Raw genomic sequence first — 26,153 nt, 5'->3', positions numbered from 1 at the left:
ATTTCAGTTAGTGTACTCTTCATTTCTGACTGTTTTTTTTTATGGTTTCTGTGTCCTTTTTTATGCTGTTTAATTTTTCAGTAAGTTCATTAAGCATCCTTATAATCAGTGTTTTGAACTCTGTATCTGGTAGTTTGCTTGCCTCCATTTCATTTAGTTCTTTTTCTGGAGATTTCTCCTGTTTTTTCATTTGGGATCTGTTTCTTTGTCTCCGCATTTTGGCTGCTTCCTTATGTTTGTTTCTATGTAATAGGTAGAGCTGCTATGTCTCCTAGACTTGGTAGAGTGGCTTTATGTAGTAGGTGTCCAGTGGTGTAACCTCCCGAGTAACCTGAGCTGGGCGCTCCAGGTGCGCCCCCTGTGTGGACTATGTGCAGTGTCCTGTTACGGTTGAGCTCTGATTGCTATTGGCAGGTTACTGGAAGGAAATGACCCTAAGGCTGATTGGCTGTGAGGACCGACTGTGACTACAGTGAAGTTTCTGTGCAGGGGCTGACCCCATGGAGCAGGACTCGCTCCAGTAGGCTTTGGTGCCGATGAGTTTGCCCCTTGAGTGTATCACTTGTGGGGGTATTTGGGTTTTAATCCAGTGTAGTCTGAAGCTGTCTACTTAGGTGCACTGGCTCTGGGGCCTTCCAAGGGATGCAAGGTCAGCCACGGCCTGTGCTCTGCCACGTCACCTGCCATGAGCTACAGAACGATCTGTAAAAGGCTACTTGTGCTGGCTTGGAGGTGCCTGGGAGAGGCCGAGCTGAAAACCAAGGCTGACTGATGCTAGTGCCAGACCTGGGGCCACTTAGCAAGAGGAAAGGGGCATGCTGCTAGTTTGAGAGATTTCAGCAAAGTCTGAAGCCTGAGTCAAGAGAGGCTGTTTGTATTGAAAAGCCACTGGAAACAGCTTGGGTGGCCCGCAAGTTGGGTGGGACAGGGTCTCAGAGAATCGCCAGGGAGGGACAAACAGTGTTAGCCAGGCTGATGGAGACTCAGGTATGGCACCCACCTGCCAATTTTGTGTGGAGAGGTCCCAGAAAAGAAACAATGGTCTTTGTCAGCACTACCAGTCTGAATGTAGCTTCTTCTTTATGTCCTTAGTAATAGCACTTCTGCTTAGCTAGACTTCAGGTAGTTCTGAATGATGGTTTTCTATCTAGTTATGCATATTTTTTGATAAATCTGAGATCAGAAAGTATATTCAACCTTGTAGTCTTAAAACAGTTATTTTAAGAAATATTTTGAAGGTAATGTTTGTTGTAGAAAATTTGGAAAATAAAGATAAGTACCCAAAAGAAAAAAATTCTACCACTCAAAGTTAGTCACTAATAACACTGAGATGTACATCACTTCAGCTATGTAACTACATACACTGAGTGGCCAGATTATTATGATCTCTGAACGCATAATAATCTGGCCACTCAGAGTGTGTGTGTGTGTGTGTGTGTGTGTGTGTGTGTGTATTTTAGAGGCCCGGTGCATGAATTTGTGCATGGGTGGGGTCCAGCTAGCCTGGCCAGGGGGAGGGGACATGTGCGGTTGGCCGGCCTGCCTGCTGGTTGAACTCCTGGTCGAGGGGACAATTTGCATATTAGCCTTTTATTATATAGGATATATACTAGGTGGCCAGCTTATTATGCGTTCAGAGATCATAATAATCTGGCCACTCTGTATATATACACACATATATATACATGCACATGTATGTTCATACACACATACACTCACACGGATGGATAAACGGATTTTAGGGATACTATAAATGATGTCATCTAAAATTTGGCTCAAATATCACTTCCCAGAGACTTTTCATATCTCCTCAATAAATTTAATCATCACCCCCAACAAGTTAAGATCTTACCACTGCTTTATATCACTTAATATGATTTAATATTTTGTTCATTTGCTTGTTTGATTTATTGTTCCCTGAACACAAACAAACTCAATGTGTAGGGGCCTTCCTTAGCATGCTCACTATTGTATTCCTGATGTTTAGAAGAGTCCCTATGCATACAGACAAGTGAAATAATTATTTATCAAACAAATCAAGGAATACTGTGGTAAACTACTTTTTCACTTTCAATATAACATGAACATTGCCTAATGTCATTAAATAAGTCTTCTACAATGATTTTTTAATGACTCTGTTGCATTTTATCTTATGGAAATACCATAATTAATTTAGTAATCTTATTGTTGGACATTTAGGTTGGTTTTCAAAATTTCATTATTAAATTGCTTCTAAATTTTAGAACTCGTAATACTCTTTGGGATAAATCCTCAAGAGTAGAAGTTCTAGATGAAGGGCATTTTATTTTTTTTTTTAAATTAAAACTTTAGCCCTAGCTGGTTGGCCTGCAGACTGCAGCGTCCCGGGTTTGATTCCAGTCAAGGGCACGTACCTCAGTTGCAGGCTCCCCCCTGGCCTGGGCTCTGCTCAGGGCACGCAGAAGGCAACCAATCGATGTGTTTCTCTCACATCAGTATTTCTGTCTTTCCCTCTCTCCACTCTCTAAAAAATCAATGGGAAAATATCCTCGGTTGAGGATTAAAAAAAAAAAAAATTAAAACTTAAAAAAAAAAAAGAAACTTTATACTATCCAGCAAAATTGAGACAATTTTTATTCCTAATAGCAGAGTATAAATGCACCAATTAATTTGCTTGCATCCTGGGCACATAATTTTGTAAATCTTTGCATTATGTTAAACTGCATTTCTCTGAGAACTAGTGAAATTGAAACTTTCTTTTAATGTTTTTGAGACATTTGACCCAAAACTTCATTCTTTGACTTTCTCATCTTATCAGTGAAGAGAATATAAACATGTCTGGAAAGAAAAACATCATTATTTTGTGTAATTTTTAGTTGTGAATAGGGAGGGACGGATAAGAAAATATTCATACCACTAAATAAAATATATTAAGGCATTATTCAATTTTCTTAGTAACATTGCCATTTTCTTGAGAATTCAACTTCCATTATGCTCTTTTAAATGATGAAAATTTAAAAGGAAAACTTACTTCCATTGTTTGATATACTGTAAGGGGTTAAGGTTGCATCCTGCATCAGTTAAGGCTTTTTTGTATTGCTCCAAGTCAGCCTAAAATAAGCAAAGAACGATATGACAAAAATTTTACTTTCATGAAAGAAAAGACCATATTGTTTGTTGTCATTTGATTATTCAAAAAAGGTTAGACCAAAGGCGTGAGTTTGAATTTGAGGAACCCAAGTGGAGTGGAGTTGTATCTGAAGTGAGTATCCAAGTTGGGCACCTGAGACAAAAATCACATTTAATGAAAATTACCTTTGACATGCTCCCAAATCACCTATAAAGCACACTGTTTTGTCATTCCTCAGTAAGGCCAACAGACTGTTTTTTTTCTCCACTGTTGAAACAGATGGCCTTTCCTTAAGATAAGCATTAAATAAAAGGTTTGGCTTGACCAAGACCATTTCAAACGAGACACACAAGAGAAATGACACTGACTGAAGGTAACTGCAGATCCAGGTTTTCCCATCTCATATTCATTGTAGAGGTCAAATTCTTAACTGAATGGAAGCTGTCTTCCAATTTAAAAATCATTGTTTTCTCTTTCTTGCTCTTTTTATTTACTGATGAATAAGTCTAGTTGAAATAGTGTAATTTATAGGAGCTTATTAGCAGTGACTTCATTCTAAAAATTTTGTAAGACAGAACCTTTAAGCTCATCTTCAACCAGTAAGTAATGTTTACTCCTTTGCTTTTTTGAGGCTATTAATCTGATATCAATAGTCATAATTTGCTTCAAACCTCTTAATGGTCACTTAAAGTTATGAAAAAACATAATCCTTATCTATATATATAAAAAGCTAATATGCAAAGTGTCCCCTCAGGAGTTTGACCAGGAGACCAGGAGTTCGATTGCTCGCTATGATGTGCGCTGACCACCAGGGGACTGTGCGGTGGCGGCATGCAGGTGGTGAGGGAAGGAGGAGGTGGGGAGGCAGGGAACTGGATCGGCCCTGAGTGCCAGCCAGGCCTAGGGAACCTACCTGTGCATAAATTTTGTGCACCGGGCCTCAAGTAAAAAATAAATGACAATAAAATTATGTGGTCAAATTTTAAAAATCTTGAATTAAGTTTTTAAATTATATGTTCTTAAGATAATATTATGAATAGGCTATGAGGATCCCCTAAGATACAGGTATACCTCTATTAATGAGAGTTATTTCTAAAAAGGAAGTAACACTTTCTTACTGAAATAAAATAAAGGTCAACTATGTATTCCTAGGATAAAGTAAAATTGGCCAAAAACAAATGATGGGTTTAGTTTGTTGTTGTAACATGCCACAGATTTTTGACCAAAAGCCTTGCAATATACCAGATATTTTTAAAAAAATCAATACTACCAGCAAAGGAAAAGAGTTTACAAGAGCCATATCATTCTAGATGTCATCTGCGAGCTTCTTATGCTTTTTGAAAAGTTGGTAAAATTATACTGAGTTAACATTAGAACAAGTTAAGAGGTTTCTAACTCAACAACAAGACTGATACCAAAATCAGTGCTTTCCTTCAGAGTAAGTTGAATGGCCTATACATAGTTAAAAAAAAATTTTTTTTTTCTTCAAAAGTAATTGATGGCTCATTACAGGAAAAAACCAAAACAATAAAATTACCCACAATCTATGCTTTCAGTGAGAAAAAAATCTAGAAGGACCCTTTATCATTTTCCAATCATTCTTAGGAACTTATTCTACCATGAATCTGAAGTTTACCAAAATCTTATTAAATTACAATCTTTACAGGACTTTTTAGAACACTGCATATTTTTCTTCAAGTGACTAATCTTCTATAATGGACATGAGTTTTAAAACAATCTTAAAAAATTACCAAATTTTTACTTGAGGTTAAAGATAAATTCTTTGGAAGGCAAATAAATATTAGTAGCTACCACTTAAAGAAATGGAACTTTTGCCCTTGGTGGTGTGGCTCAGCTGGTTGGGTATTGTCCCATGCACTGAAAGGTTGAGAGTTAGATTCCTGGCCAGAGCACATGCCTGGGTTGCAGCTCGATCCCTCATAGGGGGCATGTGGGAGGCAGCCAATTTATGTTTTGCTCTCACACTGATGTGTCTTTCTTTCTCTCCCCCTTTCCCTTCCTCTCTCTCTAAAAATCAATTAAAAATAATAATCAAAATAAAAAAATACAAGAAAGAAATGGAACTTTTAAGATCATCACATCATGAGAAATAGTAAAAACAACCTTTCAAAAAGCATAGCAAACTTGATTAACTTAGTTTAGAATAGCTATTTTCTAGAAATAAAAATTTTGGCTACTTAAATTCAGTTCATATTCCAATAACTTAAAAGGGGTCAGACATTTAATGAGAGGATAGTTTTCTTGGTGGCAATAAACACTGTTATAAAACTCATCAGTAAATGGAACCAGTCTTAACAAACTATTTTTCTTTTAAAGAAAGGGATGAGGTCATATTTGTCCATAGTGATTTCTACCTCTATTTTTTAAACAAACATGTTTTCCCCCCGTTTGCCCAATAAATGAACAGAGACCATACCTCAGAAGGTGCCTGATGTGCGCTTATATAATAGATAAGAAACAGCCTCATTTTATCTTCTGGAGTTCCTGCTACATAGAGGAAAGCAGAATTTTAAAAACCCTTCATAATTATGGGTATTTAGTCAACACAAGTATATAAAAAGTCAAGGCATATCTAAATGTGAATCTTGATTCAGCCGATTTAAGGTTATAAACACTTTAATTACAACAAGATAAAATCCAGATATGGAAAAAATTTAAATGCTTTGGGATGAAAGAGATGGGATATGGTAGTATCTCCATTCTGTCTTCCATACTGTACATTATATTGAGATTTACAGGATACTATTGAGATGAAAAGGGGATGTTAGTAATAATTATGGAAAGACAACCGGCATAAAAATGGGACTGTCCTGGGACACAAATTGTGTGGTCACCTTAGGTATTAGGTTATGAAATCTTGCTGCCTAAAATCATCTAGATCAGTCTAAGGTTATACTTTTCAAACTGGGATCATTAAATATACATGTCTCCTCCTTCTGAAGGGCAATATGTTACATTTAATGTATTTATATTAAACACTGATGTACTATCCTATCTAATAAAAGAGTAATATGCAAATTGATCATCGCACCAAGACACAAGATGGCCACCACAAGATGGCCTACAGGGGAGGGCAGTTGTGGGAAGTTAGGGGTGACCAGGCCAGTAGAAAAGGGCAGTTGGGGGTGACCAGGCCGGCAGAGGAGGGCAGTTGGGGGAGACCAGGCCAGCAAGGGAGGGCAGTTGGGGGGACCCAGGCCTGCAGGAGAGGGCAGTTGTGGGCAATCAGGCAAGCAGGGGAGGGCAGTTGTGGGCAAACAGGCCTGCAGGGGAGGGCAGTTGGGGGGGAGCAGGCCTGCAGGGGAGGGCAGTTGGGGGGGACCAGGCCTGCAGGGGAGGGCAGTTGTGGGGAACCAGGCCTGCAGGGGAGGGCACTTAGGGGGAGCAGGCCTGCAGGAAAGGGCAGTTGTGGGGGGGCAGGCCTGCAGGGGAGAGCAGTTGGGGGGGGACAAGGCTTGCAGGAGAAGACAGTTGGGCGGGACCCAGGCCTGAAGGGGAGGGCAGTAGGGGGGACCAGGCCAGCAGGGGAGGGCAGTTGGGAGCCAGCAGTCCTAGATTGTGAGAGGGATGTCCAACCACCCGTTTAGACATCTTTCAAGGGGTCTCAAATTGGAGAGAGTGCAGGCTGGGCTGAGGGACACACCTCCCCTGTGCACGAATTTTGTGCACTGGGTCTCTAGTGCATAACATATTTGTCTAAAATTTTAAGACAAAACATGAGATTTTAAAGACATTTCTTTCTTGCAGTGGGTTCCTTGGGCTACTACTACTCCTATTATCCAAAGCCCAAAACTGTCCAGAGAAACTAACTTATTCTCCCCTCTGCTACTGGGTTTACTTGGGTGAAAAGTGGTAACAGTCATAGATAACTCAGTTTCACTACTCAACAAATAACAATATGCACTCTCACTTCAAACTGTGTCCTAATACTCAAGAAATCGAATTGTTATACTTTATTACAGAATAAAAATAAGAACTTTTTCAAAATATGACTGATGAACCATCAATTTTTTTTAATATGGTTAGAATCTAGATACCCATTCTTAAATTATCCTCACTCCCTATATATGACAAAGATGGTGATAAAGATCTTTCTCCAAGGTTCTCATGTTTACAAATAAATATAGTATCTTGGACACTTTGAATATTAGGTTGAGATTCATGGTCTTGTTTAAATCCTAGGAAAAGCTGACATTTTTGTTTTAGCAGGTTATTAGCCTGCTGGTTCAGGCCAAAGTTCCTACCACCTTCCTGTGGGTTGTGGTTCCATCACTGATTCTATTTTCAAACCCTTTTGCAGTGCTATGGGGATGTGTCTCACTGCACAGTGGCCAATAGGAGAACTGGGAGATCATGTAGCTCTTCACCTCTTAGTCTTTGGAATGTTTAGGATCAGATTCCCATATAGGCAGTTCAGAGGTGAGCCCAGGAATTCATAACAACTTGATGGGGTAGCTTTTCTGAGCTCCTTCCTCTGCAATCTTCCTGGTTCTCCCCAGTTCCCTTGGCCCTTCCTTTTTGGTGCTCCAGCCAAAAAGCTTTGGCTTTAGTTACCCTGCTCATTGTGCATTTCCTGTAACTGACTAAGCAGCTAGAGGAAATAGAGAAAAAGAGCAACGGGGCTTGGTTTAGGCTCTTGGGACCACAGCTTCTAAGGTAGTAGAGAAAGGGTCCCCTCCTTCAGAGTTGTAGGGGCCTGTGGTTCCCTGCTGTTGCTTTTAATATTCTCAGGATCTAGTAGCATAGCCTTTTTCTCACAGAAAGCTCACATTCTGTTTAAAGAAAGAACAGTTCCCATTCTTCAAGGAGAAACGTTTTATAGTTGCTATGTGCTAATAAATGCCCCAAACCTCTGCTAAGGTTTTTAAGAGTCCTGATGGTAAGGGCTATAGAGCATCCAAATACTTAACATGAACATGAATCACAGGGGAACCAAATTGAAATTGTATCTTTATAGTTACAAATACTCTAGAGCTTGTAGCCACAGCCTGGATACTCTTGTCACACGTAAGTTTCTACTGTAACTGCACTCTATTTTAAAGTCAGAGTGTCCAGCTTACTATATACTTTCTTTCCCCATCTCAGCCCTGGAATCAACCACTTCTCCAATGAGTCCTAATGTAAAATGGTATTTATAAGCTAAAATCTTTACAATTGGGGTATTGTTGCTTCCAGCCCTGCTCAATTGGCAGAGCTAGATAATACATATATAGGATGTCCCCCAAAATTTATAGATACACTTTGAATAACTATAAAGGCAATGTTTATTAAAATAATTTCATTTTCAAAATTGTGCTATCAGCTGTTCAAGTGTGTATACCTTTTTTGGGAGGCGCCTAGTATAAGTGTATATACACACATACACAAACATCTGTATTTATTTCTCTATCTGACAAATACATAGTGAAACACTAAGTCCATACCAACACCTCCAATTCCAATCCAACATTCGAGGATTCATTCTAGTCCTCTCCCTTTCCTACTTATAACTTCCTTCTCCAACAAGGAGAAACCTGGCTCCCTTTATATTATCTGATATATTTACTTATTTAACCAGCTCCTTGTATGTAACAAATATCATATCTCTGCTGCCATCTTTGCCTGCATGGAAGCCTCTCACTCCACTTGGACACTGATTCCCTACAATGGACCCATCAACATGCCTGGCCATACTGCTCACCCATTTGGGCTGATGTTGGGTTGGCTCATGTGCAGCGATCTGTTAGAGCTCTAACACCCATGCTGGATTGTTTCCACCTGTGGACACTGCTTACTTCACTCGGACTCAATACCTTATACAAATTATCAACACTCCCATTACCCTACATGTAGATGCCCTTCTCATTTTGCTCAGGTTCCAACATCTTGTTCTGGTTGAAAGTGACACAGGCTTCTGCTTTGCATAAATGCCTACTTTGCTCAGCCTTATTTAATATCTTTAAAAATAAATTGTTTGAGAAAGTAGGGGGGAAGGACAATGAAAGGTTCTGCTAACCCTTTTATCAACACACTATTTGTTTTAACTCAAATGTTCCTTTAAATAACTCTGAAGTAATGGACTTAGGTATATTTTGCATTTTTTTCATTATAAAGTATAAATACTTAAAATGCTATGCTCTCACTACAAATCTAGCTTTTTAAAAATGTGAGCAAGCCCAGCTATATGGCTCAGTAGTTGAGCGTCAATCCATGCACCAAGAGGTCGCTGGTTCAATTCCTGGTCAGGGCCCATGTCCAGGCTGTAGGGTCAAACCACAGTAGGGAGCATGCAGGAGGCAGCTGATCAATGTTTGTCTCTCTCTCTCTCTCTCTCTCTTCCTCACTCTAAAATCAATAAAAACATTTTTTAAAAAGTGAGAGCAATACTTATGGCTTCTCAGAAGTTGTATGAATAGAATCTTTAATTACAAATAATTTGGATGTCTTAAAATTACTTTTTAATTTGAAATAAAGTCAAATTAAATACCAGCCCAGCCGATGTGGCTCAGTGGTTGAGTGTCAACCTATGAACCCAGAGGTCGCAGGTTCGATTCCCAGTCAGGGCACATGCTTGGGTTGTGGGCTCAATCCCTAGTAGGGGGCGTGCAGGAGGCAGCCGATCAGTGATTCTCTCATCATTGATGTTTCTCTCTCTCCCTCTAAAAATAAAAATCAATAAAAACATATTAAAAAAAAACAAGTCTAACTCAAAAACCAGCATCATCAGGTGAGTAACTTTTGTGCAAAATATGATATGAGTAGAGCTTATATGCTTTTTATTCATTTTGGAAAAGGGCTGAGAATTGAACTGATAACTACTCTGAAATTATTAATAACTCTCTAAAGTTTAGTGATTTTAATAGGCTAAAACCCTATGTAGATCCTATGATCATTATAACTGAGAGCAATAATTAAATTACATTTTCCAAATACAAAGAGTATATCCTATTTTAAGAAAATTTAACATACAAATATTTAGATGATTATAAAATATAAAGGGACTGACTAAAGAGTTTCTTTAAAAGTGAAGTCCCTAAATATTAAAAAAAAAAATTCAGTTTTAGATACATCTTTTTAGAAAACTCTTTAGATTTAAACCAAATTATTTAGAAAGTGTATCACTTAGAGACACCTGCTTTGAATGTTATACCTTCAAATCTTCCTGGACCAACAGAAATTGAGCTTCAGATGTAGCATTTTAAATGAATATAAAAAGTGCTTAAATACCATTAAAGAAAAGTTCATTGAAATAAAATGCAAATCATTTTTCTACTTTATGAACTGCTATGCTACAAACTTCTCAATAGAAAATAATTTAATTATCTCATTATTAGCAAAAATGATTAGAAAAAAATAATTCTATTCAGGTTTTACTAAAATTGAAAATGCTGGATTCACCTGATGTGAAACTTACATTAACCGCAAATTTATGGTACATACCATCAGGGTCTGATATTATATCTAGAAGAGATTTATCCAGAGTAGTTTTGCTCATTATTTTTTCTTCATATTCAAAATATACATCTAATTTTCTTGCCTGTTTCAAAATAAATATTAGATTAGAATACCTCAAGTAATAAAAACACATTAAGGGCTTTTCAGCTTACAAGTTTTTATTTTCTATGATCAATTTTAAAAGCAAACGTTCATTTCCTAATAGAATTTATTTTAAAGTTTCTTCTAATCATACACTTCATATTAAAAAAAACCAAAAAACCAGATTCAAACCTCAGAGGGAAGGTAGGGGAGAGTGGGGGTAAGGGGGAGAGATCAACCAAAGGACTTGTATGCATGCATATAAGCCTAACCAATGGACACAGACACCAGGGAGGTGAGGGCATGAGTTGGGGGGGGGGTTTGAGGGGGGTAATGGGGGGGATGAGGACACATATGTAATACCTTAATCAATAAAAAAATTAAAAAACAAAACAAAACCCAGATTGATCCTTTGTTTACCATATTTGACTTATAAATTCAAATTTAATTGTCATATTTGTATTAGCAAAGATAAAAACCACACAAATCTCAATTACTGTATACATCAGTAACTAGCTAACAAATAATATTGTATTCCATGCAAATTAGTGGTCATGTAATAGTTATCTAATTTTTGTAAAAAAAATCTACATATTTTTACTTTAACTAAATAGAATTATTTTCAATGGTTTTTAAATAAAACTGTTTTTCCTCATTAATACCCCATTTAATACTTTGAAGTTTTAGATATTAGAAAAGTAGTCAAGCTTAGCTTTTTGGTATCACACCTTTTCCCAAATTAAAAATTTGTTGATAAAAATTATCCAAATGAAATTAACATGTTAGGATCCTCCAAAGAAAATAAAAATTATTACCAAGTATCTATTAAATTATGTTTCAGATAATACATAAGAGAGAAAAAAAGAACATGTTTTCTATTGAAGGTGTTAATCTAAGACAGTGATTTTTCAACCTTTTTCATCTCATGCACACGTAAACGAATTACTGAAATTCTGCAACACGTTAAAAATATATATTTTTGCCGATCTGACAAAAAACAACAACACACACACAGATATAATTCATTCACACTGGATGGCTATTATTGTGTTGGCTATTGTCATTTTTTATTTGACAATCTAAGGGAAAAGAGGTCAGTGCCCCTGACTAAATAGTCAGGTATTGCATGTTTTAAGAATTTCTTGCTGCACACTGATAAAAAGTCGCTGCTCTAAAGGGAATAGAAACCACTTATGAAATAAGTTAGAATATTTATAGATACCAACAAAGAACCAATATATAAATATAGGACATAAATAACTATATTAAGCTAAGGTGACAGAATGAAATAGTTAACCAATTGTGGAGGAGGAAGTGATACAATTTGAGTTGAATTTTGAAAGTGATTTGAAGGATAGAGTTCATTTCAGTGAAAGCGATCATACCAAGGCATAATCGGCCTGGAGAAATTGGCATGATAGGCTAAGAAGTGATTTTATATGTATGAGGCACAAAGAGATCAGTGAGAGTCCCTCAATCCACTCCCCCACAGTGGCACGGGTCAAAGTTTTAAATAGATGAAATACTCAGTTAAAATCCCAAACAACATAAAAAGGTATTATGTACATTGAGCTCTGCCCTCACCCTTGGCCTCTTCCACCCCATATCCACCCATTCCTATGAATATTTACTTTATTTCTTATATAGTTTTATTTTTTTGCAGGTAAGCAAATAGGGTCTATATCCTAATGTCCTTCCATTTACTGACACAAAAAGTAATATACTATACTCTTCTGTCCTTCGCTTTTACTCAACAAAATACCCTAAATCAGTACATGGAGAATTTCCTTATTAATGAGCTCCTGATAAGAGTATAATAAACTTTACAAGTTTTCCTTTTTATAAACTATTTGGCACTTTATCTTCTTCAGACATCCTGACATAGGAGCTATCTTAGCTACTCTACAAAGCTATTTTGAATACCAAAATAGATGAGGTGAAGTCCTAGGAATAAAAAAGTATAATATTAAAAATGGACGAAAGAAACAGAAAAGAGATCCTAGAAAAGAGACCACAGTAGTGGCTGTGGAAATGGAAAGAGACAGATACTTAATAATTAACATGAGAATGGAGATTTAAAGCAAATAGCGAAAAAAGTCCAAGATAACTCATGAGGAATTAGGATAATGGTAATAGGAATTATGTTAATGTGAATATTATATTGGGAAAGGCTAATCATCTGTAGAATGAAGCAAGAAATGGAGGGGGTAATGTGATAAAATAAGGTGTTAAGTTTACTTGCAGACCCTCACAATCTGCTCCAGCCAACCTTTTCTGTTTAACTACTATACACTATGATAGTTCCCTATAGTCACATCACTGACTTTTCTTCATTAGACATCATGTGTCTAGGCTTAGGCTCAGATTATTCTCTTAGCTTTTTAAGAATATATTCCTCTTCCATCGCCTGCCTGATGAAGTCTACTCATTCTTAAAGGTCCAGCTTCTTTGCAACTCTTTCTTCAGTCTCCATTTTTTCCCATTCTTGCCCCTCCCCCAGTCTCTTTGTCAGCTGGAAGAATTTATTATTCCTTTAAATATGCACCATACATACATTTCCATAATAACAATGATCCTATATCCTGGGAATACCTAAAGGCTAATATGCAAATAGACCAAACGGCGGAACGACCAGTCACTATGATGCCCACTGACCACCAGGGGGCAGAGGCTCAATGCAGGAGCTGCCCCCTGGTGGTCAGTGCACTCCCACAGGGGGAGTGCCACTCGGCCAGAAGCCGGGCTCACGACTGAAAAGCACAGTGGCGGTGGCGGGAACCTATCCCGCCTCCGCAGCAGTGCTAAGGATGTCTGACTGCCAGTTTAGGGGCGCTCCCCATAGGGAGCGGGCCCAAGCCATCAGTTGGACAGCCCCCAAGGGCTCCGAGACTGTGAGAGGGCGCAAGCAGGGCTGAGGGACCCCCCGCCGAATGCATGAATTTCGTGCACCAGGCCTCTAGTTATACTATCTTATTCTCCTTTGTTTACATGCTACTCTTCTAAAAAAGTAACCTCCCTAGAGTGTGTCTAATTAATCATTTAACACTAATAGTCTAATAAGGCATATGGCTCATAACAAGTACTTAACAAAATAATTGTTGAATTTCTAAGCTGTAAGATCAGGATATATACGGATAAGTAGTCATCTCTGTTTTTTAAAGATATTTAAATTTATTTGATTTGAGAGAAAGGGGGGGAAGGAGGGAGAGAGGAAGAGAGGGAAAGAAGAGGGGAGAGGGAGAGAGGGAGAGAGAGGGAGAGAGATAGAGAGAGAGAGATAGAGAGAGAGAGAGAGAGAGACATCTATTTGTTGTTCCACTCATTTATGGATTCATTGGTCGATTCTTATATGGGATCAAACCCAAAACCTTGGCATGTCAGGACCATGCTCTAACCAACTGAGATACCCAGCCAGAGCCTGATTAATAGTCATCTTTAAAAGTTATGAAAGAAAAAAAGTGATGAAAGTAAAATAAACTTCTAGAAGTGAAAAATGTAATCAATCTTTAGTGATTTGATATATGAAATTAAGTATGCTAAATGTCATAATAGAATCTAATGCATGTGCCTATATAATCAGTGAAGAAACATTAGATCCATTTTGTTCTTCTTGATGTATTAGCTTACACTTTAACTTCCTGCATAAGAGAACTAGTATCTTTCAGCATCTATTATGTACAATGCACTTTACAACTAAGTTGTTATTTATTTATTTATTTATTTATTTATTTATTTATTTATTTATTTTAACTCCTCACTGGAGGATATTTTTTTGACTGCTACAGAGAGTGGAAGGGCGAGAGAAACATTAACATGAGAGACATACATCGACTGGCTGCCTCCTGAACTTGCCCCTACCAGAGCTGGGGAGCCTGCAACCAAGGCACATGCCCTTAACCGGGAATCAAACCTGTGAACCTTTGGTCTTCAGGCTGATGCTCTAACCACTGAACAACTGTCCAGGATGACATTCAAATGTTTTTAAACAGTGAACCTCAGGACCCTCTTTCTCAAACTAAATCTTCTGCAGAACCCTAACATAAAATAGATTCAAGGTGACCCATTAAAAGTCTCTATAGAGCTCAAGGGTATCAGAGAACAGTGTTTAAAAACTAACTTAGATTATTTCATTTTAATTCTCCAAATAATAATATGAGCTAGAAATTATTAGTCTCATTTTAAAGATGAAGGACACACAGAAACATATATTTTAAGGTTACCAGAGTAAGAGTAGTAGAGTTCAGATTCAAATCCAGTTCAGACTCCAATGTACATCACAGAGAAAGTGTAGGAAAAATGTTATTTTCCTCAAGTACAATTTTACTTCCTTTGTATATGCTTTATGGAAAAAAAAAAAGTGTATTTTCCAATTAGTACATATTTAGGTTTTTTGTAATACACATAATTTAGTATATGTGCCACAAGGTTATTTTGACCAGATACATAATATCTATAGGTCCTTTCTCAATTTCTTGAAATAAGGGATCATCCATATAAGGAACAACTTCTGTATAAAAACAACTTCTGTAATCCCAAAGACTGATTACTTTTATACATTACTAGAAGCCCGGTGCACGGATTCGTGCACCAGTGGGGTCCCTCAGCCTGGCCTGTGCCCTCTCGCAATCCAAGACCCCTGGGGGGATGTCGGAGAGCCAGTTTCGGCCCGATCCCCACAGGCCAGGCCGAGGGACCCCGCCAGTGCATGAATCTGTGCACCGGGCCTCTAGTATGAATATAAGATCTTTGGTTAATCTCTTCCCACCCTCCCCCCGTCCCCTTTCCCTCTGAGATTCATCAGTCTGTTCCATGTTTCCATGCCTGTGGTTTCCACTCCTGCATTGAGCATCTGTCCCCTGGTGGTCAGTGCACATCATAGCTACCATCTGGTTGGCCGGTCAGCTGGTCACTTAGGCTTTTATATATATAGAAGATGAGTTCAAAGGAGAATACAACTTGGATAACAAGAGTTATATGGAAAATAGACAAGTTAAAAATATAAAACAAAATAATAAGGTCAAGATAAACAGATTTTTGGTAGCTTCAATAAATATCAAGAATGAGTAAGAAGGGAATTTTATAGACCAAAGGACTATGCATGGAATATAAATTATAGCTAGTGAATATAAATTCTAAGCCATGAATTTCTCAAAAATTTCTTTTAAAAATCAGCTGTCCGCTTTCTTTACAATAATGGAAAACTCTTAATAGTTACCTGGGATGTGTAAGTACAGTTGACCCTTGAACAACAGGGATTTGAACTGCTTGGGTCCTCTTACATGCCAAAATTTTCAATAAACATACAGTTGGCCCTCTGTATCCCTGAGTTTTGCATCTGTGGATTAAATCAACCTCAAACCAAAAATGCTATTTTTTATTTCAGCTGAGGGTTAGGTGGTGCCCCTAATGCCTGCTTTGTTTAAGGGTCAAGTATACAAATTTTGGCTTTTGAAAATCATTAACTAAAAACATTTGTCATATGACCCATATAGGACATGAAGTGAATTCCCTTTTCCTTCTGACAATTAAGGAGTATTCACCGCCCCCCCTGCCCAGTTTCTTTTTCCATTCTAAGTACAGAAGACACCACCACTGTGAAACTCCCTACTCACTGATAGCTACGCTTTTCTTTCCTCACCTCAGTCAACGACTGGTTGATGACAAAGTCTACACTGGTATTTCTTGGCTTTCCCTCTCTTCTAATCCTCAATTCTAATCTCTAACATTAGTCAGTAGTGAAAGTAAAGGCAAGAAAAAAGGAGAGTTAACTTCTTTTACTATTACGAATCCAAATATTCCTCTCCTCCTACCTATCAAAGAAGGGAGAGGGGTTGATAAACTCTTCTCTGTTTCAACACAACATTAGGAATCTTTCACATTATGAATTAAATAGGGTTTGGACAGGGACCAATCACATATTTTTCTATAGAAAAGTATATCCTAAGCTAATAGAAACTTAGAACTATACCTTTAGTCGGATATGTAAGCCTATATCTAAGTTGAAGATCATTTATACCCTAGCCTTTCTTTTTTTAAAAAAATATATTTTTATTAATTTCAAAGAGAAAGGAAGAGGGAGAGAAACATCACTGAGAGAGAACCACTGATTGGCTGCCTCCTGCATGCCCCACACTGGGGACTGAGCCCAAAACCCGGGCATATGCCCTGACCAGGACTCGAACCGTGGTCGACACTCAACCACTGAACCACGCCAGCCGGGATGTTTTTTCTTTCTTCGTCTCCTCATGTTTAGTTCCTATCATTTCTTAGGGATGTAAATGGATATCCCATCCTCCCAGTGGGTAGCATCTGTATGCTGCACTGTAATAGTCTGCATATGCCCCTAGAGCTGTGGTCAGCAAACTGTGGCTCGCGAGCCACATGCGGCTCTTTGGCCCCTTGAGTGTGGCTCTTCCACAAAATACCACGGCCTGGGCGAGTCTATTTTGAAGAAGTGGCGTTAAAAGAAGTTTAAGTTTAAAAAATTTGGCTCTCAAAAGAAATTTCAATCGTTGTACTGTTGATATTTGGTTGACTAATGAGTTTGCCAACCACGGTCCTAGAGTATAAATTCCTTGTGACTACTTGTTCTTTATTGTATGCCTTGTGCCCTGCAAGATGACTGAAATTCTCCAAAAGCACAATTACTTTTGATAATATAACAAACAGCACATAAAATATATATTAATATTAATATATTTTATAATATAACAAAACAGCACATTAATATATTTTCAGTTATTTACATGTGTATTTTTTTTGGCATTTCATATTGGTGAGTTTTTAATGGGTCTGCCAAGATGAAAAATTATGTTGCACAAAAATCAGATGATCCATGAACTTATATTTGAAGGTGTTGTATAACACAGGTGGCTGAAAATGCTTACTTTGGAGCACTTGCTCATATGTCAGAGTGACTTAGACACTTTGAATAAATTCATTCTACATAAGGAAATATATCTCTTCTGTGCAGAGATGGGACAATGTACTGGTGGGAAACCTGGTTAGTATCTGGAATGTCTATAACAGGCTATCAACCTTACTACTTGGCTATCTCATTTCCAAATATATATATTTTTTTCCCTTAACAAAAATTACTGAACGTCTAGTATTCTAGGTCCAAATCTGAATGTGTAACCTCAACTTCTCTGCTGACTCCTACTAAAAGTCCAATAGAAAAAAGTGATAATACGTTAAAGACTCTGCAATTTTTAAATTCTTTTCACTTTAGATACTAAAAGGGTATAAACTCAGAACTTACTACCTTGGTGATTTATAAAACTGCCCTCATTTAATGATATTTTAATATTATACCGTTGACTTTCATTAAGTTGCCATGAAATCTATGACTGCACTGGTATTAAAATACTGCATCATCACATAATTCAGTTTACTCTAGTTATGCCTAATATGAGCAATGTCTTCTGGAATATGATGCTAAGAAACACTTTGCTTAAAATAAAGATAACAGAAATTCTCCTTTCTGATAAGAAGTTTAAGTTTTTGCCCTAGCTGGTTTGGCTCAGTGGATAGAGCGTCGGCCTGTGACTGAAAGGTCCCAGGTTTGATTCCGGTCAAGGGCATGTACCTTGGTTGCGGACACATCCCCAGTAGGGGGTGTGCAGGAGGCAGCTGATCAATGTTTCTCTCTCATTGATGTTTCTAACTCTCTATCCCTCTCCCTTCCTCTCTGTAAAAAAATCAATAAAATATATTTTAAAAAAAAGTTTAAGTTTTTTAATTTTTTAAAACTTAATCCCCTCCCTCATTTTTAAAATCTTGGTTGCCAGAAACTTCAAAGCCAAATTTGAGAATTACCATTATAACTATACTAGAGGCCCAGTGCATGAAATTCATGCATGCGCGGGGGGGGTTGTGCCCCTCAGCCCAGCCTGCACCTTCTCCTATCTGGGACCCCTCAAGAGATGTCCAACTGCCCGTTTAGGCCCGATCCTGCAGGCCCAGTTGCCCCCAACTTCCCTCCTCTGCCGGCCTGGTCACCCCTAACTGCCCTCCCCTACAGGCTTGATCGCCCCCAACTGCCCTCCCCTGCAGGCCTGATCCCCCCCAACTGCTCTCCCCTGCAGGCCTGGGTCTCCCCCGACTGCTCTTCCCTGCAGGCCCGGTTGCCCCCAACTTCCCTCCTCTGCCAGCCTGGTCACCCCTAATTGCTCGCCCCTGCAGGCTTGATTGCCCCCAACTGCCCTCCCCTGCTGGCCTGTTCACCCACAACTGCCTTCCCTTGGAGGCCTGGTCCCTCCCAACTGCACTCCCTTGCTGGCCATCTTGTGTCCACATGGGGGCAGCCATCTTGTGTGTTGCAGTGATGCTAAATTTGCATATTACTCTTTTATTATGTAAGATTATTATATAAGATAGCAACTATTCTGAGTTTTTATTTCATTATTTTTATCATATGTGCTATTTATGAAAGCTGCCTTAAAACTGTTTTAGAATAAGAAAACAACTTTATTTGTAAATTCATCCCACATACTGACTCCTACCAAAAATATTTAAATTCTGACAAAAGTGATCTTGTAATAAAAAATTAAAAATATACATAAATTATTCTTTATAGATGACAGGTATTAAAAATACAAATATTATAACCTTATTATAATAAAATATCAAAAACTGCTTTATAATATTTTTGGAAAAAATAGAGGTTTACATGGCATTTGTAAACTAATACGGGTTTTAATTTACTATGACTCTCAGAGACATTCAGTTGTAATTTATACTACCAATGTGTTGAACTCCTGAAAAAAAGAGCCAATTAAATCCAAAGTAAGCAGATGAAAAGAAATAATAAAAACCAGAACAGAAACCAATGAAATTAAAAATAAGAAAGCAATAGAGAAAAATCACTGGAACCAAAAGCTGGTTCTTTAGAAAGATCAATAAAACTGTTAACTCTCTAGTGAGGTTAATTAAGAAAAAAGGAGAAGGAACATGAATAACTAATATCAGAAATGAAATATTACTAGATATCACTAATATACCCATGACATTATAAACCAATTCTGTGAAAGACACAATCTGTCAAAATTCACTAACGGAGAAACCAATAATTTGAATGGCCTGATACATCTATTAAAGAAATCAATCAATATTAATAACCTTCCAAAACAGAAAACATCAGGTCTAGATGGGCTCACTAGAGAATTCTACCAAACATTTAAGAAAGAAATTATATCAATGCTCTACGTCTTCCTAAAAACAGAATGCAAATGAGAAACTAGATGCTCTGCTGCTAAGATCAGGAACAAAGCTAGGATGCTCCTCACATACTCATATTCAACATTATACTGGAAGCCCTAACTAATCCCATAAACATAAAATGAAATACGAAGTATACAGATAGGGAAGAAATAAATAAAATTGTCTTTATTTGTAGATGACATGATTGTCAATGAAGAAAATTCCAAAGAAGCAACACAAAACTTCTGGAACTAGTAAGTGACAAGGTTACAAGATACAAGGTTAATATACAAAAGTCAATTATTTTCCAATATACTAGCAATGAACAACTGAAATTTGAAATTAAAAGACAATACTATTTCGTTAGTACTCAAAACAAAAATAAATGAAAGTTATAAATCTAACATTATAAACCTAAAATATGTAGAAGATCTCTATGAGAAAAATTACAAAATTTTGAAAGAAAAGAGAGATATTCTATGCTAATAAACAGGAAGACTCAATATTGTCAATATGTCAGTTCTTCCCAACTTGATGTACAGATTCAACCAATCCCAATAAAAATTGCAGCAAGTTATTTTGTAGATATTGACAAAATGATTCTAAGGTTTATATGGAGACAAGAAAGACCCAGAATAGTCAACATAATATTCAAGGAGGGAAAAATAAGGAATTGACAATACTTGATTTTTAAGACTTACAATAAAGCTATAGTAAGTAAGACTGCGGGGGCCTGGCCAAAAAGGAGACAAATATACCAACAGAACAGAAAAGAGAGTGCAGAAATAAACACATACAAATAAAGTCAACTGATACTTGACAGAAAAGCAACTGCAATTCAATAAAGAAAAGACATTCTTCAAGAAATGGTGCTGGAGCCTGGCCAGAGTGGCTCAGTTGGTTGAGTGTCATCCTGTGTACCGAAAGGTCGCCAGTTCAATTCCCAGTCAGGGCACATACCTGGGTTGCAGGTTTGATCCCCAGTTGGGGCGTGCTCAGAAAGTAATTGATCAATATTTCTCTGTTTCTCTCACTCCCTTACTCTATGGAAGCATGTCCTCAGGTGAGGATTTTTTAAAAATTAAGAAATTTAAAAAATGGTGCTGGAACAACTGCATACCTACATGTAAAAAATTAATCTAGGCACAAACCCTACAATTTTCACAAAAATTAACTAAAAATGGATGATAGACCTAAATGTAAACTGCAAAACTATAAAACTCCTAGAAGATAACTTAGGAGAAAATTTAAATCCTAGGTATAGTGATGAATTTTCAGATATAATACCAAAGGCACAATTCATGAAAGAAATAATAAGTTGGACTTAATTAAAAAGTTTCTGTTCTGTGAAAGACATTGTCAAGAGAATGAGAAGACAATCTATAGACTGGGAGAAAATATTTGCAAAAGACATCCATTCAAAGGACTCCTTCTTCCCTCTGCTCCAAAAGTACAAATAATTCTTAGAACTCAACAATAAGAAAACAATCTGATCTAAAAATGGCTCAAAGACCTGAACAGACATCTCACCAAAGATACAGATGGGAAGTAAGCATATGAAAAGATGTTCTACATCGTATGTCATTAGAGATTTGCAAATTAAAACAACCAATGAAAATGGCTGAAATCCAACACTGACAATACCAAATGCAAGCAAGGCCATGGCACAATAGGAACTCTCACTCATTGCTGGTGGGATTGCAATGGTACAGCCACCCTGGCAGACAGTCCGGCAGTTGGCAGTTTGTTAAATCTAAACATAATGTTACCATATGATTCAGCAATCACACTCTTTGGTATTTACCCATCAGAGATGAAAACTTATATCCACCTAAAAACCTTCATGTGAATGTTTACTGCACCTTTATTCATACTGTCAGAAAGCTGGAAGCAACCAACATATCCTTCAGTAGCTGAATGGATAAACAAACTGGCACAGTTAGACAAAAGGATACAGTCAGCAATAAAAAGAAATGAGCTACCAAGCTATAAAAAGACATGGAGGAATCTTAAATGCATGTTTTGACATGAAAGCAGCCAATCTGAAAAGGCTACACACTATGTGATTTCAACTCCATGACATTCTGGAAAGGATAACACCGCGGAGATAGTAAAAAGATCAGTGGTTATCATGGACTCAGAGGACGGAAAATAGAGATGAAAAGGTGGAGTACAGGTGATTTTTAGGGCAGTGAAACTTCTATATAATACTGTAATAAGGATATATGTCATTATACATTTTTCAAAACCCACAGAATGTACAACACAAAAGAGTGAAGCCCAATAAACTATGGACTTTAGTAATAATGTATTGATGTTGGCTTATCTATTTTAACAAATGTACCACAGTAATGCAAAATGTTAGTAACAGGGGAAACTGGGGGTGAGTGGTATACAGAAATTCTCTGTACTTTTCACTTATTTTTCTACAAAGACAAACTTCTCTAGCTTTTCTGCACTATTGTGAAAGGGGCCCATATGGCGCTGTTCTTGGTTCCCATGTAACTTAAAGGGAAACTTTCACAATGTCTGGAGCCCTAGATGTCCTGCAAATGAAGGAGGAGGATGTCCACAAATTCCTTGCAGCAGGAACCCACCGGCACCAACCTTGACTTCCAATTGGAACAGTCCATCTACAAAAGGAAGAGTGATGGCATCTATATCATCAATCTGAAGAGAATCTGGCAGCTGTGCCACTGTTGCCATTGAAAACCCTGCTGAGGTCAGTGCCATATGGTCCAGGAATACCGGCCAGCGAGCTGTGCTGAAGTTCGCTGCTGCCCTTGGAGCCACTGCTATTGCTGCTTCACTCCTGGAACCTTCACTACCCAGATCGAGGCAGCCTTCCGGGAGCTGGGACCTGTGGTGGTTACTGATCCCAGGGCTGACCAGGAGATCGCACAGAGATGTCTTATGTTAACCTGCCTCCCCCTGCTCTGTGTATCACAGACTCCCCTCTGAGCTATGTGGGCATCGCTATCCCTTGCAACAACAAGGGGCTCACTCAGTGGGTCTGGTGTGGTGGATGCTGGCCCAGGAAGTACTGTGTATGCATGGCACCATCTCCCATGACAACCCATGCCTGAACTCTACTCTACAGAGACCCTGAAGAGATTGAAATGGAAGAGCAGGCCGCTGCTGAAAAGGCTATGACCAAGGAGGAATTTCAGGGTGAATGGGCTGCTCCAGCTCCCGTGTTCACCGCTCCATAACCTGAGGTCGCAGACTCATCTGAAGGCGTGCAGATGCCCTCTGTGCCTATTCAGTCATTTCCTACTGAAACCTGCAGTGCTCAGCTGCCACTGAAGGCTGGTCTGCAGCCCCCACTGCTCAGTCCACTGATGGGTAGGAACAACCAGAGTGGTCTTAAGCTGTTTGTCCACAAACTCTTTAAGAGTGGAAATAAGGTTGACAGAAAATAAATAGTTGCTAAAAACAAAACAAACTGCTCTAAAAAATAGTCTATAATTTAAAAGAACAAAATTGAAAAATGGTATGTATATGATGAAAAACAAAAGAAAGGGCCGCATTTAATAAAGTGTTTGCAACATCTCCGGAAAATGTATGGTATGTAGCTTTGAATAATAATCTCTCACTTTTACTTTTTGATGGATACTATACAAAATGACTCAACAGAAAGAATATGGAGATGATTTGGTCTGTGCTTCAAAATACATATATGCATGAGTTTAACATTTATAATGAACTAGAGGCCCGGTGCACGAATTTATACACCAGTGGGGTCCCTCGGCCTGGCCTGCGGGATTGCGCCAAAACCAGCTCTCTGACATCCCCCGAGGGGTCCCGGATTGCAAGAGGGCCAGGCCGAGGGACCCCACCGTGCTGTGGAGGGATGCGGGTGGTTGCCAGCTGGGGAGGGAATGCAGGAGGGCTCCAGGGCATGTCCAGCCCATCTCGCTCAGTCCCGATGGGCCAGACCCCAGCAGCAAGCTAACCTACCAGTCAGAGCATCTGCCCCCTGGTGGTCAGTGCACGTCATAGCAACTGGTCAACTGTCTGCCCCCTGGTGGTCAGTGCACGCCATAGCGAGCAGTTGAATAGTCTTAGCATATCATTAGCATATTAAGCTTTGATTGGTTGAACAGCTAACTGGATGACTGGACACTTAGCATATTAGGCTTTTATTATATAGGATATGCAGAGTATATAATACATTTGTTTGTGTGTATTAATGTTTGTTATCAAGTCAATATGGGACCCTAGCATGGAATTCGATTCCTGAGATACTTATCAGCACTTCAATAATTTACCCTTAAAAAAAAAATCCATTTTTTTGAAAAGTGTACTTGTCTTATAAAACTTAAACTCTGACTACTAAATTTTCATTGCCTATTTAAGCATTCATGGATATGAAAGATCAGACTATTTTTTAAATGAATTGAATAAACACATTAAATGATCAAATATTTTAATAAGACAACTGGAGTCTCTACTTCCCTCTATTTTGTTTTTGCTGAAATTACTTCTGATTCTAATGTTGCTCTGTCTTCATTGAATTTTTTAAAAATTACTTTAATTGATTTTTTTTTTTTTAAAGAGAGAGGGAGAGGGAGAGAAACATCAACATGAAAGCGAAACATTGATTAGCTGCCTCCCACACACCTCCACCCGGGAATCCAGCCCACGACCTGGGCATGTGCCCTGACTGGGAATCAAACCAGTAACTGCCCAAACCCCCCACCCCGGGGCATGGGATGATGCTCAACCAACTGAGCCACACAGGCCAGGGCTCATTGAATTTTTGGTGGATATGTTTTAAGAACTACAGTATGGTAATGCATGGGACTTAAAAATAAAGAAGCCAAAGTTCAATTTCAGGCTCTGGCTTTAAGCCAAGTACTCAGTACCTCTGAGATTCATATTCCTACATAGAATAGAGAACATAATCTATTATGTTGAATTATCTGACATATAAGTTGCCAAAAAAGTTTGTTCTTCCTTTTAAAAGGAAATAAAACACACCATATGTTTACATTTTCCATCTAAGGATTATGATTTAAAGATGCTATATTTGATCATAAAATATTTGTGAAGTATAAAGCATTTAAGGCACTGTAGTAAAATCAAAATAGTGTCTTAAAAAGGATGTTATTTTTAAGGTACTCTGGCACTCACATAACATCAGTGTGTAAATATTTTCACTAAGATTAAAATAAGAACCATCCATAGAACTGTACATTTTAGGTAATCAATAAGGAAAGAAAGCAACAATGGTACTATCAAAAGGAGCTAAGTAAAAGAATGTGAAATTCTTTAAGGCATGTCTTTAAATGAAACATTTTTTGCTTCACTGAGTAACAAGGAAAAATGGTATGGCAAGAAGACAGCAAGACAAAATAGTTTGAGTTCCAACCCTGCCATTAACTAGGAAACATTTAACCTGTTTTGGAGGTAAGTGAGGAATTCCTTCATTTATAAAATAAGAATATTTCACAAAATATATTCTGCAGAATGCTACTTCTCAGAGTTGGTTATAAGAAGTATTACCTAAAAGTGTTTCAAAGTCAAAAGAGTTTGAGAAATACTGGCTAATTAAGTTTTCTAAATACATGACTTGCACACTACTTTATATATTACATTGCATCATGAATCTCCAAGAGGAGAATATAGTAAATTTTATTTCTAACCTTATTTGACCAGGGAAGAAACCTCACTAATTTGTAGAATCTACTTAGAACTCTGTCCCTAGGTACCTTCTAGCTTGACAGTCCTAAGTTCCACGGTAGGTTCACGAAGGACTCTGGAAAATAGAGACCAAAGAACAGAGGAAATTGTAAGGGCTATGTTTGACTCTGACTTTCTACTCTAATTTATATATCTCTGATTCTCATTAATCATTCTCTACTCAGCTATTGTGTGTGCTGTAATTGTAAGCTACCTCAGAACAAGTCAAGGTATAAATAAACTGTGATGAATTTAATTAAAAAATAAGGACTGCATCTGTCTTCTCCTTTTATTTTAAACATTTTAATCTTCATTTTAATTTGCTTCTATTCTCTGCATTTATCTTACTGCCCATTTCTGTAAGGAAAAAGTCTACAAAAATATTTCGGGCTTACCTATTCACAAATTATGTACTATATTCTGTTTCTTGCTATTCTAGGTCACTTTAAACCTAAATCAAACATTCTCATTACCAAAATTAATCTTTGGTTTTCTCAATGATTTAAACAAAAATATGTTTTTTATCTGTAAAATAAATTATTTAATATAACCAATAAGCTTTGTTTGAATTTTTGAAGAGTAACTGACATACAATACACAGAATTTGGTAAATTTTAACATA

General features: G+C 37.8%; 1 protein-coding gene and 1 pseudogene across 6 annotated transcripts in view; one reads left to right on the top strand and one right to left on the bottom strand.

Annotated features, from left to right (window-relative positions):
- Nucleotides 1-26,153, bottom strand: part of SCFD1 (sec1 family domain containing 1) — a 123,478-nt gene that overhangs the window by 43,596 nt on the left and 53,729 nt on the right. For all 5 annotated transcript variants that reach the window (XM_080643380.1, XM_080643379.1, XM_080643382.1 and 2 more), the window contains 3 exons: nucleotides 10,550-10,646; nucleotides 5,547-5,617; nucleotides 3,011-3,090 (listed from right to left, as the gene is read on the bottom strand). In XM_080643380.1, coding sequence (XP_080499506.1) covers nucleotides 3,011-3,090; nucleotides 5,547-5,617; nucleotides 10,550-10,646 — 248 coding nt within the window. The remainder of the gene's footprint in view (nucleotides 1-3,010; nucleotides 3,091-5,546; nucleotides 5,618-10,549; nucleotides 10,647-26,153) is intronic.
- On the top strand, nucleotides 22,372-23,216 carry LOC308245606 (small ribosomal subunit protein uS2-like; annotated as a pseudogene). Its single transcript has one exon. The product of its transcript is annotated as a small ribosomal subunit protein uS2-like (transcript).

Source organism: Plecotus auritus (assembly GCF_963455305.1).
Source record: "Plecotus auritus genome assembly, chromosome: 1".
NCBI classification, from domain to species: Eukaryota; Metazoa; Chordata; class Mammalia; order Chiroptera; family Vespertilionidae; genus Plecotus; species Plecotus auritus.
Note: the sequence above shows the minus strand (reverse complement) of the source record. Positions and strands in the feature narration are given on the sequence as shown.